The sequence below is a fragment of the Coregonus lavaretus genome (genome assembly GCF_964263955.1).
Source record: "Coregonus lavaretus genome assembly, chromosome: 3".
Classification (NCBI taxonomy): Eukaryota; Metazoa; Chordata; class Actinopteri; order Salmoniformes; family Salmonidae; genus Coregonus; species Coregonus lavaretus.
In genome coordinates this window covers 56,045,395-56,059,948 of record NC_139990.1, presented here as the reverse complement: position 1 = coordinate 56,059,948, position 14,554 = coordinate 56,045,395, and the positions used below count along the sequence as shown (strand labels likewise).

Genomic DNA, 14,554 nt, shown 5'->3' with positions numbered 1-14,554 from the left:
TCTGTCAGACAGCGCGAGAGCTGCTGCTACAGCGTCTCAAACAGCAAATGCATAGGCAACAGAAAGCAGGCTTCATCCGCGTGTCACACACCATTTTGCAATGAGGCAGTACGCATTTTGAAAACATATACTTAATTGTTTGAAACCTGAACTTTTTACTACATATTATGAGGCATGTCTTACCTTGCCTCAAAGTAGCCTAGCCAAAATCAGACCATATTAGAGGCAATTATTTTATAATAAACTTTTCTTTCATTGTCCAGTAGCCAAAGGCACAATCCTAGTCATATTAGCAACCCATGCTAGTTGTTGCATATTAGATCTCCCTCTTTCTAAATTTCTAACAGATATTTCCATCTCTGTCACATGAAACCACTTGCATGTGCGGTACACTTTAGATAAGTGTTTTCCCACTAACTACATTATAGAATGAACATTTGTGCGTAGCCTAATGCCTTGTGCCCATTGCTGCCCTTATAATGTGAAGAAATAATAGTTTATCATTTTAAGCTAAACGTTCTGATCGGTTGCATCAGACTCATTTTCATGTAGCCTAGGCCTACTGGTTGGATGAATTTGGGATCTATCGTCCCACAACTGTCCCAGAGTCAGTTTGGAATAGGCCATTTCTTTCTCAACAAGCTGACCAATAGAATAGGTAAACTTTTCCACTATGGGGGATAGTAGATTGACATAGGCTAGTGATTTTGCTGTTCGTTACTCTTCTTGTTAGCTGAGGAAAAGTAAATGTGCATCTTCAAAGTGCGCATCAGAAGTCATTAAGATGGACCGCACATCGTTGCATCCTCGACTTGCATGTTCTGTTAATATGAATTACCATAATCTAAATGTGATTTCTGTCATTCTGAGCACAGTGGGTGGACGCCCTAATCAGGTTATGTACCCAATGCATATGGGTCCAGTACATTTCTCAAATGTCCGGTAAATTAAAATGCTGCCGGTAAAATGTCAAATGACAGGGAAATGATGTCCCTTAACTAATACAGTCTGTCCGTTCCCAACTCTGTTCTTCCCTCCAGATGTGAGGAAGATTAAACAGAGGACATGGCGCACCAATGACTTTACACTACTGAACAGTACCAACAACATGTCCTGTTCAACGGTTTGGTTACTTTTAGTGCAAACCCTTTCAACACATCTTCCAGTGTAATGTCCTAAGTTGCTGATGAAAACCTCGACCACTGTGCTAGTGTCCTGCAGAACCAACAGATTAATTGCATGTCTCCGGTAAAGTGCAGAAAGAGGAATATGAAAAGGGGGTATATGAAATTGATGAGATATTTCACAGCCAATGCTTTCATCACTGGCTTTTAAAGTGAGGAGTAATGGGGGTGAAATTTATCAACGACACATTACAACTTGAAATAGCCCGCCGATCAATGGCCGTAGTTTAAACAAAGTGCAAAACAGCACGTCTGTGCACCATCAATCCTGAAGAGTGACTGCATGCATTCACTCCTGTGATAGGAGGAGTCCCAACACTGGCATCAGGAGGGGGGCTGAGAGGGAAGGAGGAAACATGACATACGTGACTCATCTCAAACTGCTTTCTCTCTCGGCACAAATACAGAGAAAAAGAGAAACACATGGACACAAACATATTTATAATATTTATCATTGTTGTTGCATTGTCGAGAAGGTACCTGCAAGTAAGCACTTCGTTGAACAGTGTATGCCATGTGTATCCTGTACATACGACTAATAAAACTCGAAACACACACACACACAGTACATTTACATGCACACTAATAATTCAATATTAAACGGATTATGGCAGTAGGCAGATTATGCAATAGTCATGTAAACACCTTACTCTGTTCATCTTAAAACAACTGGTTTTCTGAGCAATCTTTTAAATTATTCGGACATGTAAACACCGACATTCCAGCGGTGTCTTTGATCTGCGCATGTGCTAGCACCAGCCGGGCGAGCGAAGTGTGTTCGGAACAACAATGTATGCATCTTAGAAGTCATTTTCAAATACAATGTCCGAACTCAGAATCAAATATGCTCGCTGTGGTACAACATTTATTTTCAGGTAGCCTGATTTCAGATGTGTCCATGTAAACAGGATTATTAGGGAAATCGTTCTTCTTGCAAAGCATGTCAACGTTTTAATCAAACAATTATATTAATCTGACTATCCACAATAATCGCATTATTGTGTGCATGTAACTGCACTCACGCAGACCTGTATCCAGAGCTTACAGAGTTACAGTTAATCAGCCTTTCAGATCAATATGACAATGTTCTACAGCAAAGACTGTTTAATAAATCTCCATCAGCATTGGCCATGCATTGTGAGAGTTTAACAATACAACACAGCTTTAAATGGTCAAACTAAATAGGACAGCTGCACCTGCAATGTTGTGGTTTTATGCTACAGTAATGACTGTAGATGCACTTGGATCAGAATTGCAAAGAAAACGGTAGAAAATCGGTCTACAAAAAAAAACAGAAGAAAATTCTCATAACGCATGGAAACTGCTGTTGTTATGAGAGGCCTTGTTCTGCCCTGGCCTCAGTTGGGAGGGAAATGACGATAGTTATGAGGGCTATCTGCCGAGCACTGAGTAATGTCACACTGTGCCTTTAAATGCTGAAGTGAACACATTGAGAACTTCCTGAGTGTGACACCCCCTTCCTCTCTGGCTGCTCATTGGCTGCTAGTATCCAAGGGCTGGGCGGCGAGGTCTCTATAAATAAACCTGGTAGCTTGTGCTGTATCAGCAACCCTTCCCACAATGCCGCTCTCTCCCTCCCTATTCCTCCTCTATTTCTCTCTGCCTGTTACATATTTCCCTCCCTCTCTCTCTCGCTCTCTCCCCCAACCGGCCAAAGCACTCACACAAATGTTGTCTCTAATGGGGCTGGATATTAATAAAATATAGTAGGTAAGGGCACACAGCCATCTATAGACAGACACACAGGTGTACTGCTTGGGGTAGAATTCATCCTCACTTATGCAAGTGTCAAATCGGAGTGGGTTAAACATATACAAACAGGGGTGTCTGAAGTAATCATTTGCACCAATTAACCATGCATGGGCCATGAGGAACCCACCACCCCCCCTCTATAGCTGACCAAATACAGCTGCCAATCAGTGTGTCACCATAGCAACAGACCAGCCCACTCCCTGTCTCTAAGGAACAGGAAGGAAATGGGGTGGGGGGTGTAAAGCCAACAGCTGAACCACCCGTCCCTCCCCCCTCCCCGCCCCTGTCCGTGTTGACCCCTCTTATACCCTGTTAGGGTAACAGGAGCAGTGGTGCCACCAAGCCAAAGTTGGACACAGGGCAAAAGGCAGGGGGGGGAAAAGAGCGAGATAAGGAATGATGGAAGGGAGGGAGAGTGGAGGTAAAGAGGTAGATCTGTATGCTTTAAAGCAAAAGGAAGCTTTTTGGACTCCAGTTTCCCACTGTACTAGTCACTGGTGTCCGTTTCCCTCCCACTCACTCACGCAATGACACTGTGGATGCCTGGCTGGTACACTGACACACTAACAACCTACATTAACACACTCGCCGCCACAACAACACGGGCAAGGAGGACCACCGTCATCTCTCCACTGTCCGGTCATGATCTCCAAGCTCTCATACAGGCACACCTGACAGAGCCAGGTAACAGCCAGGTAATGCAGTACTGTTAGAGCTCCCCTGTGAATGGAAAGATCACCTTGAACTTTGAAGACAGCAACTCATTCACAAAGCTGCCAAAAAGTTACTTCAGTGTTTAGAACAACAGTGCATAGAATGCTTTCCCTTCCGTCACGCTGACGACAGCCAGACTACTTTCCTGACTGACCTTGTCCTTTGTATGTGGTCACAAGAGAAGGCACCACTGTCTATAGAAAGTTCTAAAAGGTAAATCTTCTTCTAGAACTGTCTCCGAGCTAACCTCGTCCTGAGCGAGCCGAGGAAATAGGGTGCAGACCCAGCGAGGGTGAGGGAGTGTCGCAGGGGCAGGGGAAGCTAAGCCCATGCCCTCGTGGTGCCCACTGTGTCTGGTCAGGTCAGGTCGCTGAGGACACTCATGCTCCTCTCTCCCTCCATCTCTCCCGGCGCGGCCGGCTCGCTGGCACTGAGGGACAGGCACAGCTGAGACACAGATACTGCGCACTCTGACACTGCGCTTTTCAGGCCCAGACTGTGAAAGAGTGTGAGAGATGGGGTGTGAGAGCGAGGGAGAGATAGATAGAATGTGTGTATGCAAGACTGGGTGCTTGTACATCAAGAATGACATTCCATCTGTCAAGTTCTATCTCATAATGTACCTGTGACTCCCTCCACATGAAACCTCTAGTTGTCCAGAATCTTAGTATGTCTCTCAGTGTAAAGGCTCTGGACCCTCACTGTACTGACCCTGACCATTAGCTTCTTCTCAAAGGTCATGCTCTTGCTTCCACATGCCGGGCAACAATCCAATCAGGACACAGTGGTGATGTCCACTTCCAGCCTGCACTGCAAAGCTGCCTGACATGATTGGTGCATCAGATCATTGTCATGACATGACTGGCTTGTACATCTGGTCATTGTCAATCACTGGATTTGGATACAATCCAACAGGATGAAGACAGGCAGGAGGGAAGTACCTAACATCATGTGACCGATCACAGTAGTTTGATAGAGGAGGAAGTTCTGGGCATTCACTTGAAGTGTGAGCCATCCTATGGAGTGGAGCTGACTGACGATTAGGGCTTATAAGCAGAGTCCAGGTCAGGAAAACCTCCTTGGCCTCCTGGTGACAATCTCCACCTGCCAATGCCCAGACACCAGCTAAACAACCTCATATCACTGGCCTGCTCACAGCGCAGGCCGGCGGGCAGCAACAGAATGCTTTATTTATTTGAGAGCAGCCAATGCTCTTCTTAGTTTCCTCTTGACCACCCACACACTGACTGTGCCTAACACGTCTAGCAGCAAGGAGTGGAGAGGAGGGGGAAGGAGGGCGAGGGGGGCTGGTAGGATTCTCAGGAAGTGAGAGATGTCATCCCTGTGTCTGGCAGTGTGAGTCAAAGTGGAGGAGGAGGAAACAAGATTAGTAATCAGGGCAGAAGCGGGAGGGACACGAATGGGAAAACACGCCACCAGGGATCCACAGAAACATCTGAGTGGGTCTTTCGAGTGTAAGCGGCTGTGTTTGGGTGTGGAAGTGGGGGCAAGTTGAGAGGGAGAAGGGGTCCAACATGCAGCCACCCAAAAGGTCTCTGAAGACCAGCCACAGAGTCATACAGTGTCAAACAGAACACTACATAAGTCATGACTCAAAAGTCCCCATGACGGAGGTGTGATTTCTCAGTGTCATCAAACAACTAGAGGTCCATGCCAGCTTCCCCATACCTGGTGACCCCCTTGTACCAACCCCTCTACCCCAACACCCCCGCTATGCCCCCAATGAACTTTAGACAGTCCCCAAAGCTGAGTCAGACTGAAAGCTATAAATAACACCCATCTGTATCGACCTCTCATCAAACAGTGGCACTGGTAAATTGAGCGCTCACACAATATATACAAATATAACTACATCCTCTCCCAAATGCAATGGGAGAGGAGGGCCGACAACAGCCCTGGTACAGGACGATTTGTGGCCGTGGTACTTTCTGGGCTCAGGCGGGACAACTTCTACTACAGAGAGAGAGCTGGACCGGATGAGGATGTGCTTAGTACCCAGCATTTTATGTATTATATTTTTTATTATGTTTCTCTTCCTGTTGGCCAATCCAAATGTCCATCTTGTCAGCAACAACTGAAGCTAATCTGCAGCCTGAAACCCCTGATGGCACATAGGGTGGCACAACAGGAGGTATCAAACACACAATGCCGTGCTAGCTTTCCCATGCTTCTCGGGTCAGGTGGGCATGATTGTCATCGTTGCCAAAAACGTAGCAACCTACAGCCGCTCACCTACACCATCTAAACCACTTCCCCTTTCCCAACGAGTTTCAACTGTGACCCAAAGGACCTTAGGTTCTCATCCCCCTTTGAGAAGGGCCTGTTCACATCTTAGGACGGCTGCAGGTTCTCCTCAGCTCTGGACTAACTCATTAGACAGATCAGCTCTAATCGAGCTCAGAGTGACCAAGCTCCTTTGGTGGGCAGCAGCCTGGGCAGCTCAGCTCCTGTACAGGCAGCAGCAGCAATCTATCTAGTCCTGCCTGCCAACAGGAGAGGTCAGTCTGATTCTTCAGGTGGAGGAAGCAGAGAGGGAAGAGTCACAACTCAGGTGTGAACTTACATACAGCCCCGCAAACGGCCTACTTTTCTTATGAAAGAACAAGAGAAAGACAGAGAGAAAAGGAGGAGAGAGTCAGAGAGAGCGCGAGAGAAGCAGGGGAGAGTTTGAATGCTAAATGTTTTATGTGCTTTCCGTGATGGAAGTGGCTGTGTCAGCGTGGATACTGTGAGCGATGCGCAGCAGGGGGGAGGCCGGGGGAGGAGGGGTGCAGAGCGGGGGTTTTGTTTGTCTGCCAGGAGATGTGGGACAGCCGGGGCTAGACCGCCGCTTGGTCACGCAGGTACAGGCTACAAGCACACTGAGCTCTGCTTCTGCTGCACAATAACATGTTTTCCTTTCAAACTTGCGTCATTAAAGGGGATGTTGGGGAGGGGAGGTTAAGAGGAGGTCGAAGGGGTGGTAAACTAACAGAATGTATTACATTTTAGTCATTTAGCAGACGCTCTTTTCCAGAGCGACTTACAGTTAGTGAGTGCATACATTTTTCATGTATAACTTCAAATTAAACCAAATCATTTGCACTCATGACTATTGGTTTCAATTACATTTTCAGCCAACTTACAAGCAAATACTTTATGAATTTATTGTTACAAATCAACTTGCAAGGTTGCTAGCCAACTAGCCTGCTAACTTTAGTCCTACTAGCCTGCTGATGTTAGCCCTACCAGGCTGCTAACGTTACGTTAGCACTACGAGTCAGCCAGTTGCTATTAACACCTAGCTTGTAGCTTCATTAAAGTAAACCAAAGTTTTAGAAATACACTACCAGTCAAAAGTTTGGACACACCTACTCAATCAAGGGTTTTTCTTTATTTTTTACATTGTAGAATAATAGTGAAGACATCAAAACTATGAAATAACACATATGGAATCATGTAGTAACCAAAAAAGTGTTAAACAGATTCTTCAAATAGCCACCCTTTGCCCTGATGACAGCTTTGCACACTCTTGTAGGTAACCAGATTGTGACTACAACTAAGTTACTAAGTCTTTGACCACACTGTGTTACACTTTAACGTTTTTAACTAGTGTGAAGCGAAACACCACCACAACACAATCACCTCAACCCTCCCCACACACAAACACTTAGCCTACTTCCTCGCCTCCCTAACAATCTCTAGTCCACACATCCCTATTGCTTCATCACCACAGTCTAAAAGTCACAGCCACAGAAAAGGACAAACTTACTTTCCCCCTTAGCTACTGTCTGAGGGAGATGGAGGGGTGAAGCCTAAAGGGCCATTTTGACAGACTTGAGAGTGTTGCAGAGAGGTCCCCCCTAGCCCTGTATACCAGCTCCTGTATCCAGACTGATTTATTGGACGGTGCATTTGTTTACCTCCACATGACACCAACTTTCACATGAATCACATTCCTCAGAGAGGGACAATCTCAAGGGACAGCAGTTTATAGAGCACCACTCCACCACCACCTCCTCTACACCAGAGGATGCTGGTGGGAGGCGCTATAGGAGGACAGGCTCATTGTAACTGGCACCTGCCACTAACTGTAACCACACCAAACACAACACAGTCCAACAGGCAATACTGTCTGGGGATCTTGTTTAAAACACAGCAATAAAGAGCATTGATTGCATCACTTCAGTCACATTCTTGGGAGGGGGAATGAATGATAACGTCAGTATTTTGTTTACTAGAAAGTCAGAAGGATAAACATGGGTCAGCCGCAGTAAGCGAGTGGACGAGACGTTTCACCTTTAGACCATAAATTAGTGCAGGAGACAAACAAGATCAAGGGAGGGAAAGGAGCAAAGGGCAGCGGTGGGGACGTGGTGTTTGTGTGACTGCTTCAGATACCGCTGCTTTCACAGTCCAAACTCCACTAACGGAGGGCCTAACCTGAGATTTGTTTTCTTTCCCCAGCTATGATATGGCCCTGGTCTTCTCCCTGTGATTTTCTACTTCAGGATGCCTTTACCTTTGACCTTAGTAGTTAGGCCTATCATATTTTAAAGATTTCCAAACAGAAGAGAAATGACCCAGACAGAAAGTCACTCTTTCTCAAACATGTTACATTTCTCTCCAGCATGTATACGTTTCAGACAGTTAAATCAAACCAAAATGTTATTCGTCACATGCTTCATAAACAACAGGTGTAGACTAACAGTGAAATGCTTACCCAGTTACTCAGGGCCCTGAAACTAAGTCAGTAACCTACACACGACTCTGAAATTAAGTCAGTAACCTACACACGGCAGCTCAGCCGGCACCACACTGTGAGGACGGAAATAGACAGCAGAGAAAGAGTCAGTTGGATACTCAGATAAAAATAACTTAAATTAAAAGGGGGAAATAGCTGAAAAGTCACACAGATCTGTGGGTATAAAGACTGCACTTTCCCCTCCTGTCCCACAGAGTCTGACACCTCTTAAAGTCCAGAGAGGAGCTTTGAGTTATAATTGACAACTACAGCCGTGCGTTGATTTACAATTAGCCTGCTAAAATCGCTGTTACTAGGAAGTGATAATGGCGACATTAAAAAGTTATGCACTCAGCTGTAAACGTGGACTCAAAGTGTCACCATCTCCCCACCCCCTTCCAATAGAGATAGCAATATTAGGAGTGAGGTCGAGGTCTGGCCAGTAAGAAATACTTCTGGTTGAGGGGAGACTGGGCGACTAGATAACTTTCCAACTGCCAAAACGTTCTGGCCACCAATTTAGGTAATCCCCAAGTCAAGTTAATTCAGTGCATGAGAAGTTAAGTTTCTAATCAAGTAGAAGCCTTGGTTAAATATATCAACCATGCTATGGCAGACAACAGTAGGTTAGCTAAGTTTCAAAGTAACCCCCAGACACCGTGCCCACTTCAGTGGCGGCTCACTGTGTCACAAGAGGGAGTCTCTCAGCAGGGGGATGGGACAGGCCAGCGAGGGACGCAGACAGCCCTTTCCTGAGCCATGCTGCAATCCAATTTAAAGCTTATGGGGGTGAATCTGCATTAAACTACTGTACACTAAGCAGTCTACAAGGTGAATCCCGTCAGCTATTCAACAAGTGTCCTCCTTGTGCTTCACTTTTCAACCCAACCTTTCTCCTGGCCTCTCAGCCGCATGCCGATACCTCGCTTAAGTTTTATGGGACATTCCTGAGATAAACGGCACCATGGAAAGCCGTGACCTTAAAATAAGTGCTACAATGTCAAGCATCAAGGGCACAGCCATGGACAAAGTGCATGACTGACTGTGATTGACTGTCTGACCAATGGCAGTGTCAGAGGTGGCTCCCTGCTACCATGCTGGACCAGCTGGTCAGACTGGGATCAGTGGGTGTGGTGGCTGGTGTGGTCATCCTCATAGAAGCTTTAGATTGCTTGTTTGAAAACGTTCTTAAAAATGGGCCAATTAAGTAATTTATATCTAAAGAGCATTAAGTGGATAAACATTGACGGATACTGAACTGGGCAAGAATGGGAAACCCTTAATAATAAAATGAAAGGATAAACAGAAGAGCATTTTTTTTAAACTGGAAAATTGTCCCCGAACTCAGTATTCATTCATGCCTTCGCCTACCCCCATCCCCAACTCTCCCTCCACTTCCACCTTTATTCTTCCGTCCATTGAATAGGCATCACCATCTCCACAAGCTGCTTCCTGTACTAACCCAGACCTGGCTGTTCACTGCCTGAATATCACCACACTAAGGCATCTTTGTCATGATGAATAAAACAGGCTACATCCTCTGTAATAACACAATAATAAGCCTGGTGTTCAAAAGTAGTTAAAACCCCTGCACCTGTAGATCCAAGTGTTGCTTTTGATTGACATGTATTGATCCAGCAGGTCCAGACAGTGAGTATCTATCTATAACAGTCAGATACTGTGAAACATGACAGAACATGGGGCAGGGATTCCCTCCAGCACTTTACTTATACAGCAAAAACATAAATATGTCATGCTACTCGTAAAATAAACTGTGAATTGCCCAAATGTCAAATATTATGTAACCCTGTGAAACTTTAAGGGAATCTCCACAACAGGTGATAGAAACATAATCTGAGAATTAAAAATAATACGCATCAGGCCCCTAGAAAAGGATAGGACACATGGAGGTGAAGAAGGGAGAGGGGCCCCATCACAGGCTTTGAGGTTTAACACTCAGATCAATAAAGTTGTTTTGCAACCTCACACACACACACACACACACACACACACACACACACACACAGACTTTGGAACTCTCAGCTTCGCTAGGATTTCCCAGCTGCCGGGCAGTCATGGTAAAACACGCTGACGTGTGAACCACACGACTCGTACAAGTAGAGCACAGCTGTGCAGAACATAAAAGGCATGTGTCCATCCATGGAAACACTGGGACCAAAAGATCAATGGACTGCAGCAGTAACGCCTGGGCAACGGTAACCTTGAAAGGGAATGCATTTATTCCCACAATTGTTTGAACAAGTGGCTGGAGACAATTGTGGGAAAGGAGAAGGGGAGAGGGGGTTGGCAGGGGTCTCCGAGGTGGAACACCTCTAGGTGGGGTTTGCTTGAGTTTTTGTGATCAGTATTCCTGGGAATCCCCGGCCCTACTAAAATAAACCTAAAACAACTTAAAATGATAGAGCATAAAAGTTTAACACAGCTATTGTTGAGGAAGGTGTTCAAAAAATGTTTATCCAACCTGAGGTCCAAAATGAAGTCAGAACAATATGAACTGGTTGATTCTGTAATTAGACCATTGTTATGCCAGTGACAAAACATTACAGTATCTGTATTAGTTCCATTCTATTACAGTAAGCCACGTGTACGCTATTCCACCGAAGCGCTCTACAACAATGATGAAAACTGTACAAATTCACCAAAAGTGTTTATAACTCTCCATCAAGCATCATCGATGACCAGTGGTTTACTTGATGCATCCATGAGAACAGTAGTAGGACCCTGACCAATGCCGATCTGCAGCTTCAAGTGTAATGGAAAGCATGGATAGGTCTTTCCCCAATTCTCTCGCCCTCCTCTCGTTACGTCATCACTATACTGCGTGCTGCTTCTTCTTTTTTTTTTTACAACTACAATTGCACGCGGTTTTGTGATTGTTCATGACTTTTGGAAGATAAGCATCACAGTGTCATCAACACCACAGATCGCAGAAACTACGCATGAACAATGCTCAAGTGACAACTATGCAAAAACAACACTCAAGTCAAAACTATGCATGACCAATGCTCAAGTCAAAAGAGACCACAAACTGCTTCAGCTCACAACACCGAACATTTACACGCTGGAAAAATCTTGAACCAACCAAAAGAAACCAGGGAGTTGTGCCATAGGCAGACACTTCATGATCCGACTCATGCGATGATGAACATCGGTCTTATCGGTTTGTGTCATACAGGATGAACATGTAAGGATATTAGGACCGTTTTACTGAAATAAACTCACACTAAAGAAACACAATACTCATATCTCAACTAAGAGCATTCAGGATATCACATGCTACAAATCTCCATGACAACATACCACAGAGGTGATGAACCTTTTGGAAGAGAGGAGAGGGGAGGGGGTCTCACAGAGAACTACACAGGTGATGAAATAGCAATATACTTTACTACTTATAATTCCACGCTCATCATTCAAGTATGACAAATAACTTCATCTTTGCTTAGATTGTTCCGCTAAAAGTTTACAACACATGTGCTTAGTGAGAGAGAGAGAGAGAGAGAGAGAGAGAGGGAGAGGGAGAGATTAAGTGTGTCTGTATGTTCAAGTGTGAGTGTGAATACTCATCACAAACCAACAATATTGGTACTAACTTTTTGTCGGTTTCCGGAGTAGGTGTGACTGAGTTGGTAAGTAGCGACTTTGCTCTGGGTTGTTGATCCAGGATTCGGTCGGCAAGTTTGCGACCATTCTGTTAGAAGGCTGTGGCTTCTCCTCCACTGACGAAGTGATCACCATCGGAAACTCTTGTGTGTTGGGCCGCTGTATCCCAGAAATCAAGTCAATCAAAGTTTATAAATTGGGGATTCCAAAAATTACTTTGGAAAACTATGAGGATGCATCAAGTGTAGATTGTAGGGGTAATCCTCGCCTCAGAAATCGTTGCAATCCAGCAATATACATCCAACAACAATAAAACTCAAGTTTGAACCGGAAAGGCAGGTATACATAAGGGTTTCACACAAAAATATTTATTTGTCAACAACTCAATCCTGAAGTGGAGGAGACATTAGGAACCATCGAAACTAAAAAGGCACCATTAACTTGTTTCCAAAAAAGTTTCATGTCGTCTTTCCTCTGTATTCTTTATTACTATGTTTCTCTAAGGCAATGAACTGGGTTTCAGGCAACAATGCTTATTTATTTCTGACGTAAAAATATAATATAATTATTTAAACTATGTATTCTTATATAATTCATAGATGTATTTCTTATTTAAGATATATATGCTTCTCTGTGTATATGGGGAATAAAATATTTGGTTACTCAAGTTCGCTTCTTATAAGTGCGGAGCTTCATGCATTGTTCCGTGCTGAAAAAAAGTTTAATTCCAGTCAAAGATGCAAAGAAGATACAGTCAGATAGTAGACAAGGGTGAGATGTATATATGGGAGCTTGACTGAGACAGGACCCCCACTCGGATTTCCAGTTTTGATAATTCAGCAGCTGACAATGGAACCAGAGCTAAAGCTGGAAGTGTTGGTGGGCTGAGGGTGGGGGTCTCAATTTCCAACTACCACCATTTACCCCATCACTCTCCCTAAAAATAGCCTTTGCCTCTTAGATTCCGTGTAAGTATCCTATAGTGAACTAATCAGTAAAAAAAAAATAAGCAGGTGAAAACAATCCAAAACATCTGTGCTGTTTTATTTCTTTCCCAGACTTCAACCTCGTGGTTTAATCCAGTGACACAAAAAGGTACAGTTCAGAGAGATAAATCATCCACAGGAAAAGCTTGTTGTCTTTGTCTCCTCTACCAGATGCACAAACATGAAAATCTACCCTTCCCCTTGAACGGAACTAGCGAAGTCCGCAGTTAACTGGTGACCTTACGCGCTGCCAGGTCGAAAGGGTAGGAGGAGAGGGACACGGAACTGAAAACAAGAGTGACAACAACCTTTAGCTGGTGAAAAATGTTATCGTGTGCAGGAAGAAAAATGAACACGTGCATGCAAAAACAAATACGACAAAGCAAAGTGCTGATGTGCAAGTAAGTGTATTCCCAGGCACAACCAAATTAAAACCAGTTTCAGTTTATTGCTCTCTATTCCAAAGTATCTGATCTTGGAAGAGTCAATGCGCCTCTCTTGATGATGGGGAAAAAAAAGGTGAATCTTCAATTTTGATTTGCTCTGATGTGCGAGACGCGTCCTCATACGCAGCAACAATGTATCCTTCTCTCTCGCCCCTTCACTCGGGTGGCAAAGGCTGTTAACTACAGAATGTCAAATACTTGAATACAATATTTAACATATCCAATAGATCCGGTCCGCACTCTCCCAGATAATATTTTAATTTTAATTGACGTATCTCGTCTGACAAGACATTGACGACAGTACAATATTCCGGTTTTGGAGTCCCTTTGTCAGTTTTGATACAAAAACTGTAGCGACTGCTCAAGTGGGTTTCCGGAAGTGAGTCGTGATCCCCGCGAAAGTAAAATAAAAACGTGCCTTTAAAACAAAACCCAATACTCCGTAGTTCAAAATTAACAAAAGCAAGCAAGAGTCTTTTCAACACTGTCACCTCCCTCTCACACAGTCGTTCGCTGCCAGTCAGTTCGGAGCTTCCGTATGTGGCTCGATGCTCTCTCCTCGCGCTCCTGTCGCCTTTGATACCTCCAGGTCAAACAATGAACTATATTTTAATTCAATTCTCTGCTTTTTGTCGCAGGATATTCACCTCCGAGGTGGTGTCCTTCCCGGGTAGCATTAACTCATATTCGCCCCTCTCCCGTTATTACTCCCTGTGCTGGCTACCCTTTCTGGCCGGCTCCGGATCCACACCCTGCGATGCGGATTGTTCCAACAGCTATTCGAGCGCAGGGGGGCTGTGGAGATACACTCGGAGAGCAGCTGGGTTGACGCAGATCCACGCACATTAATGTTTAAAACTCTGAAATTAGCGGGGCTACCTAGAGTCACAGTACAGCAAGGAGACATTACGCAGATTTTTATTTCCCTGTTTATGTTAAATTACATGCGGGGTACTTGAAATATTTTAACATACACAGCTATATGATGTCAACCCTGAGACTTTTCGCATCCCCCCTTTTCGAGAGTAGTTGCGCCACCAAGTTGCTCCCCTCCATTTATAGTAACCGGCAGATATATATACT

General features: G+C 44.6%; 1 protein-coding gene across 4 annotated transcripts in view; it reads right to left on the bottom strand.

Annotated features, from left to right (window-relative positions):
• The window catches only part of LOC311116283 (dual specificity tyrosine-phosphorylation-regulated kinase 1B-like), a 29,169-nt gene extending 14,861 nt beyond the window's left edge, over window positions 1-14,308 (bottom strand). For 2 of the 4 annotated variants that reach the window (XM_084157397.1, XM_084157398.1), the window contains exon 1: window positions 12,030-14,307. In XM_084157397.1, the coding sequence (XP_084013523.1) occupies window positions 12,030-12,174 (145 nt within the window). In that variant the 5' untranslated portion in view covers window positions 12,175-14,307. Of the gene's footprint in view, window positions 1-12,029 lie in introns of all 4 variants that reach the window. The other 2 variants (XM_084157396.1, XM_084157399.1) reach the window with 2 other exon arrangements.
• Between the last annotated feature and the right edge of the window lie 246 nt (window positions 14,309-14,554).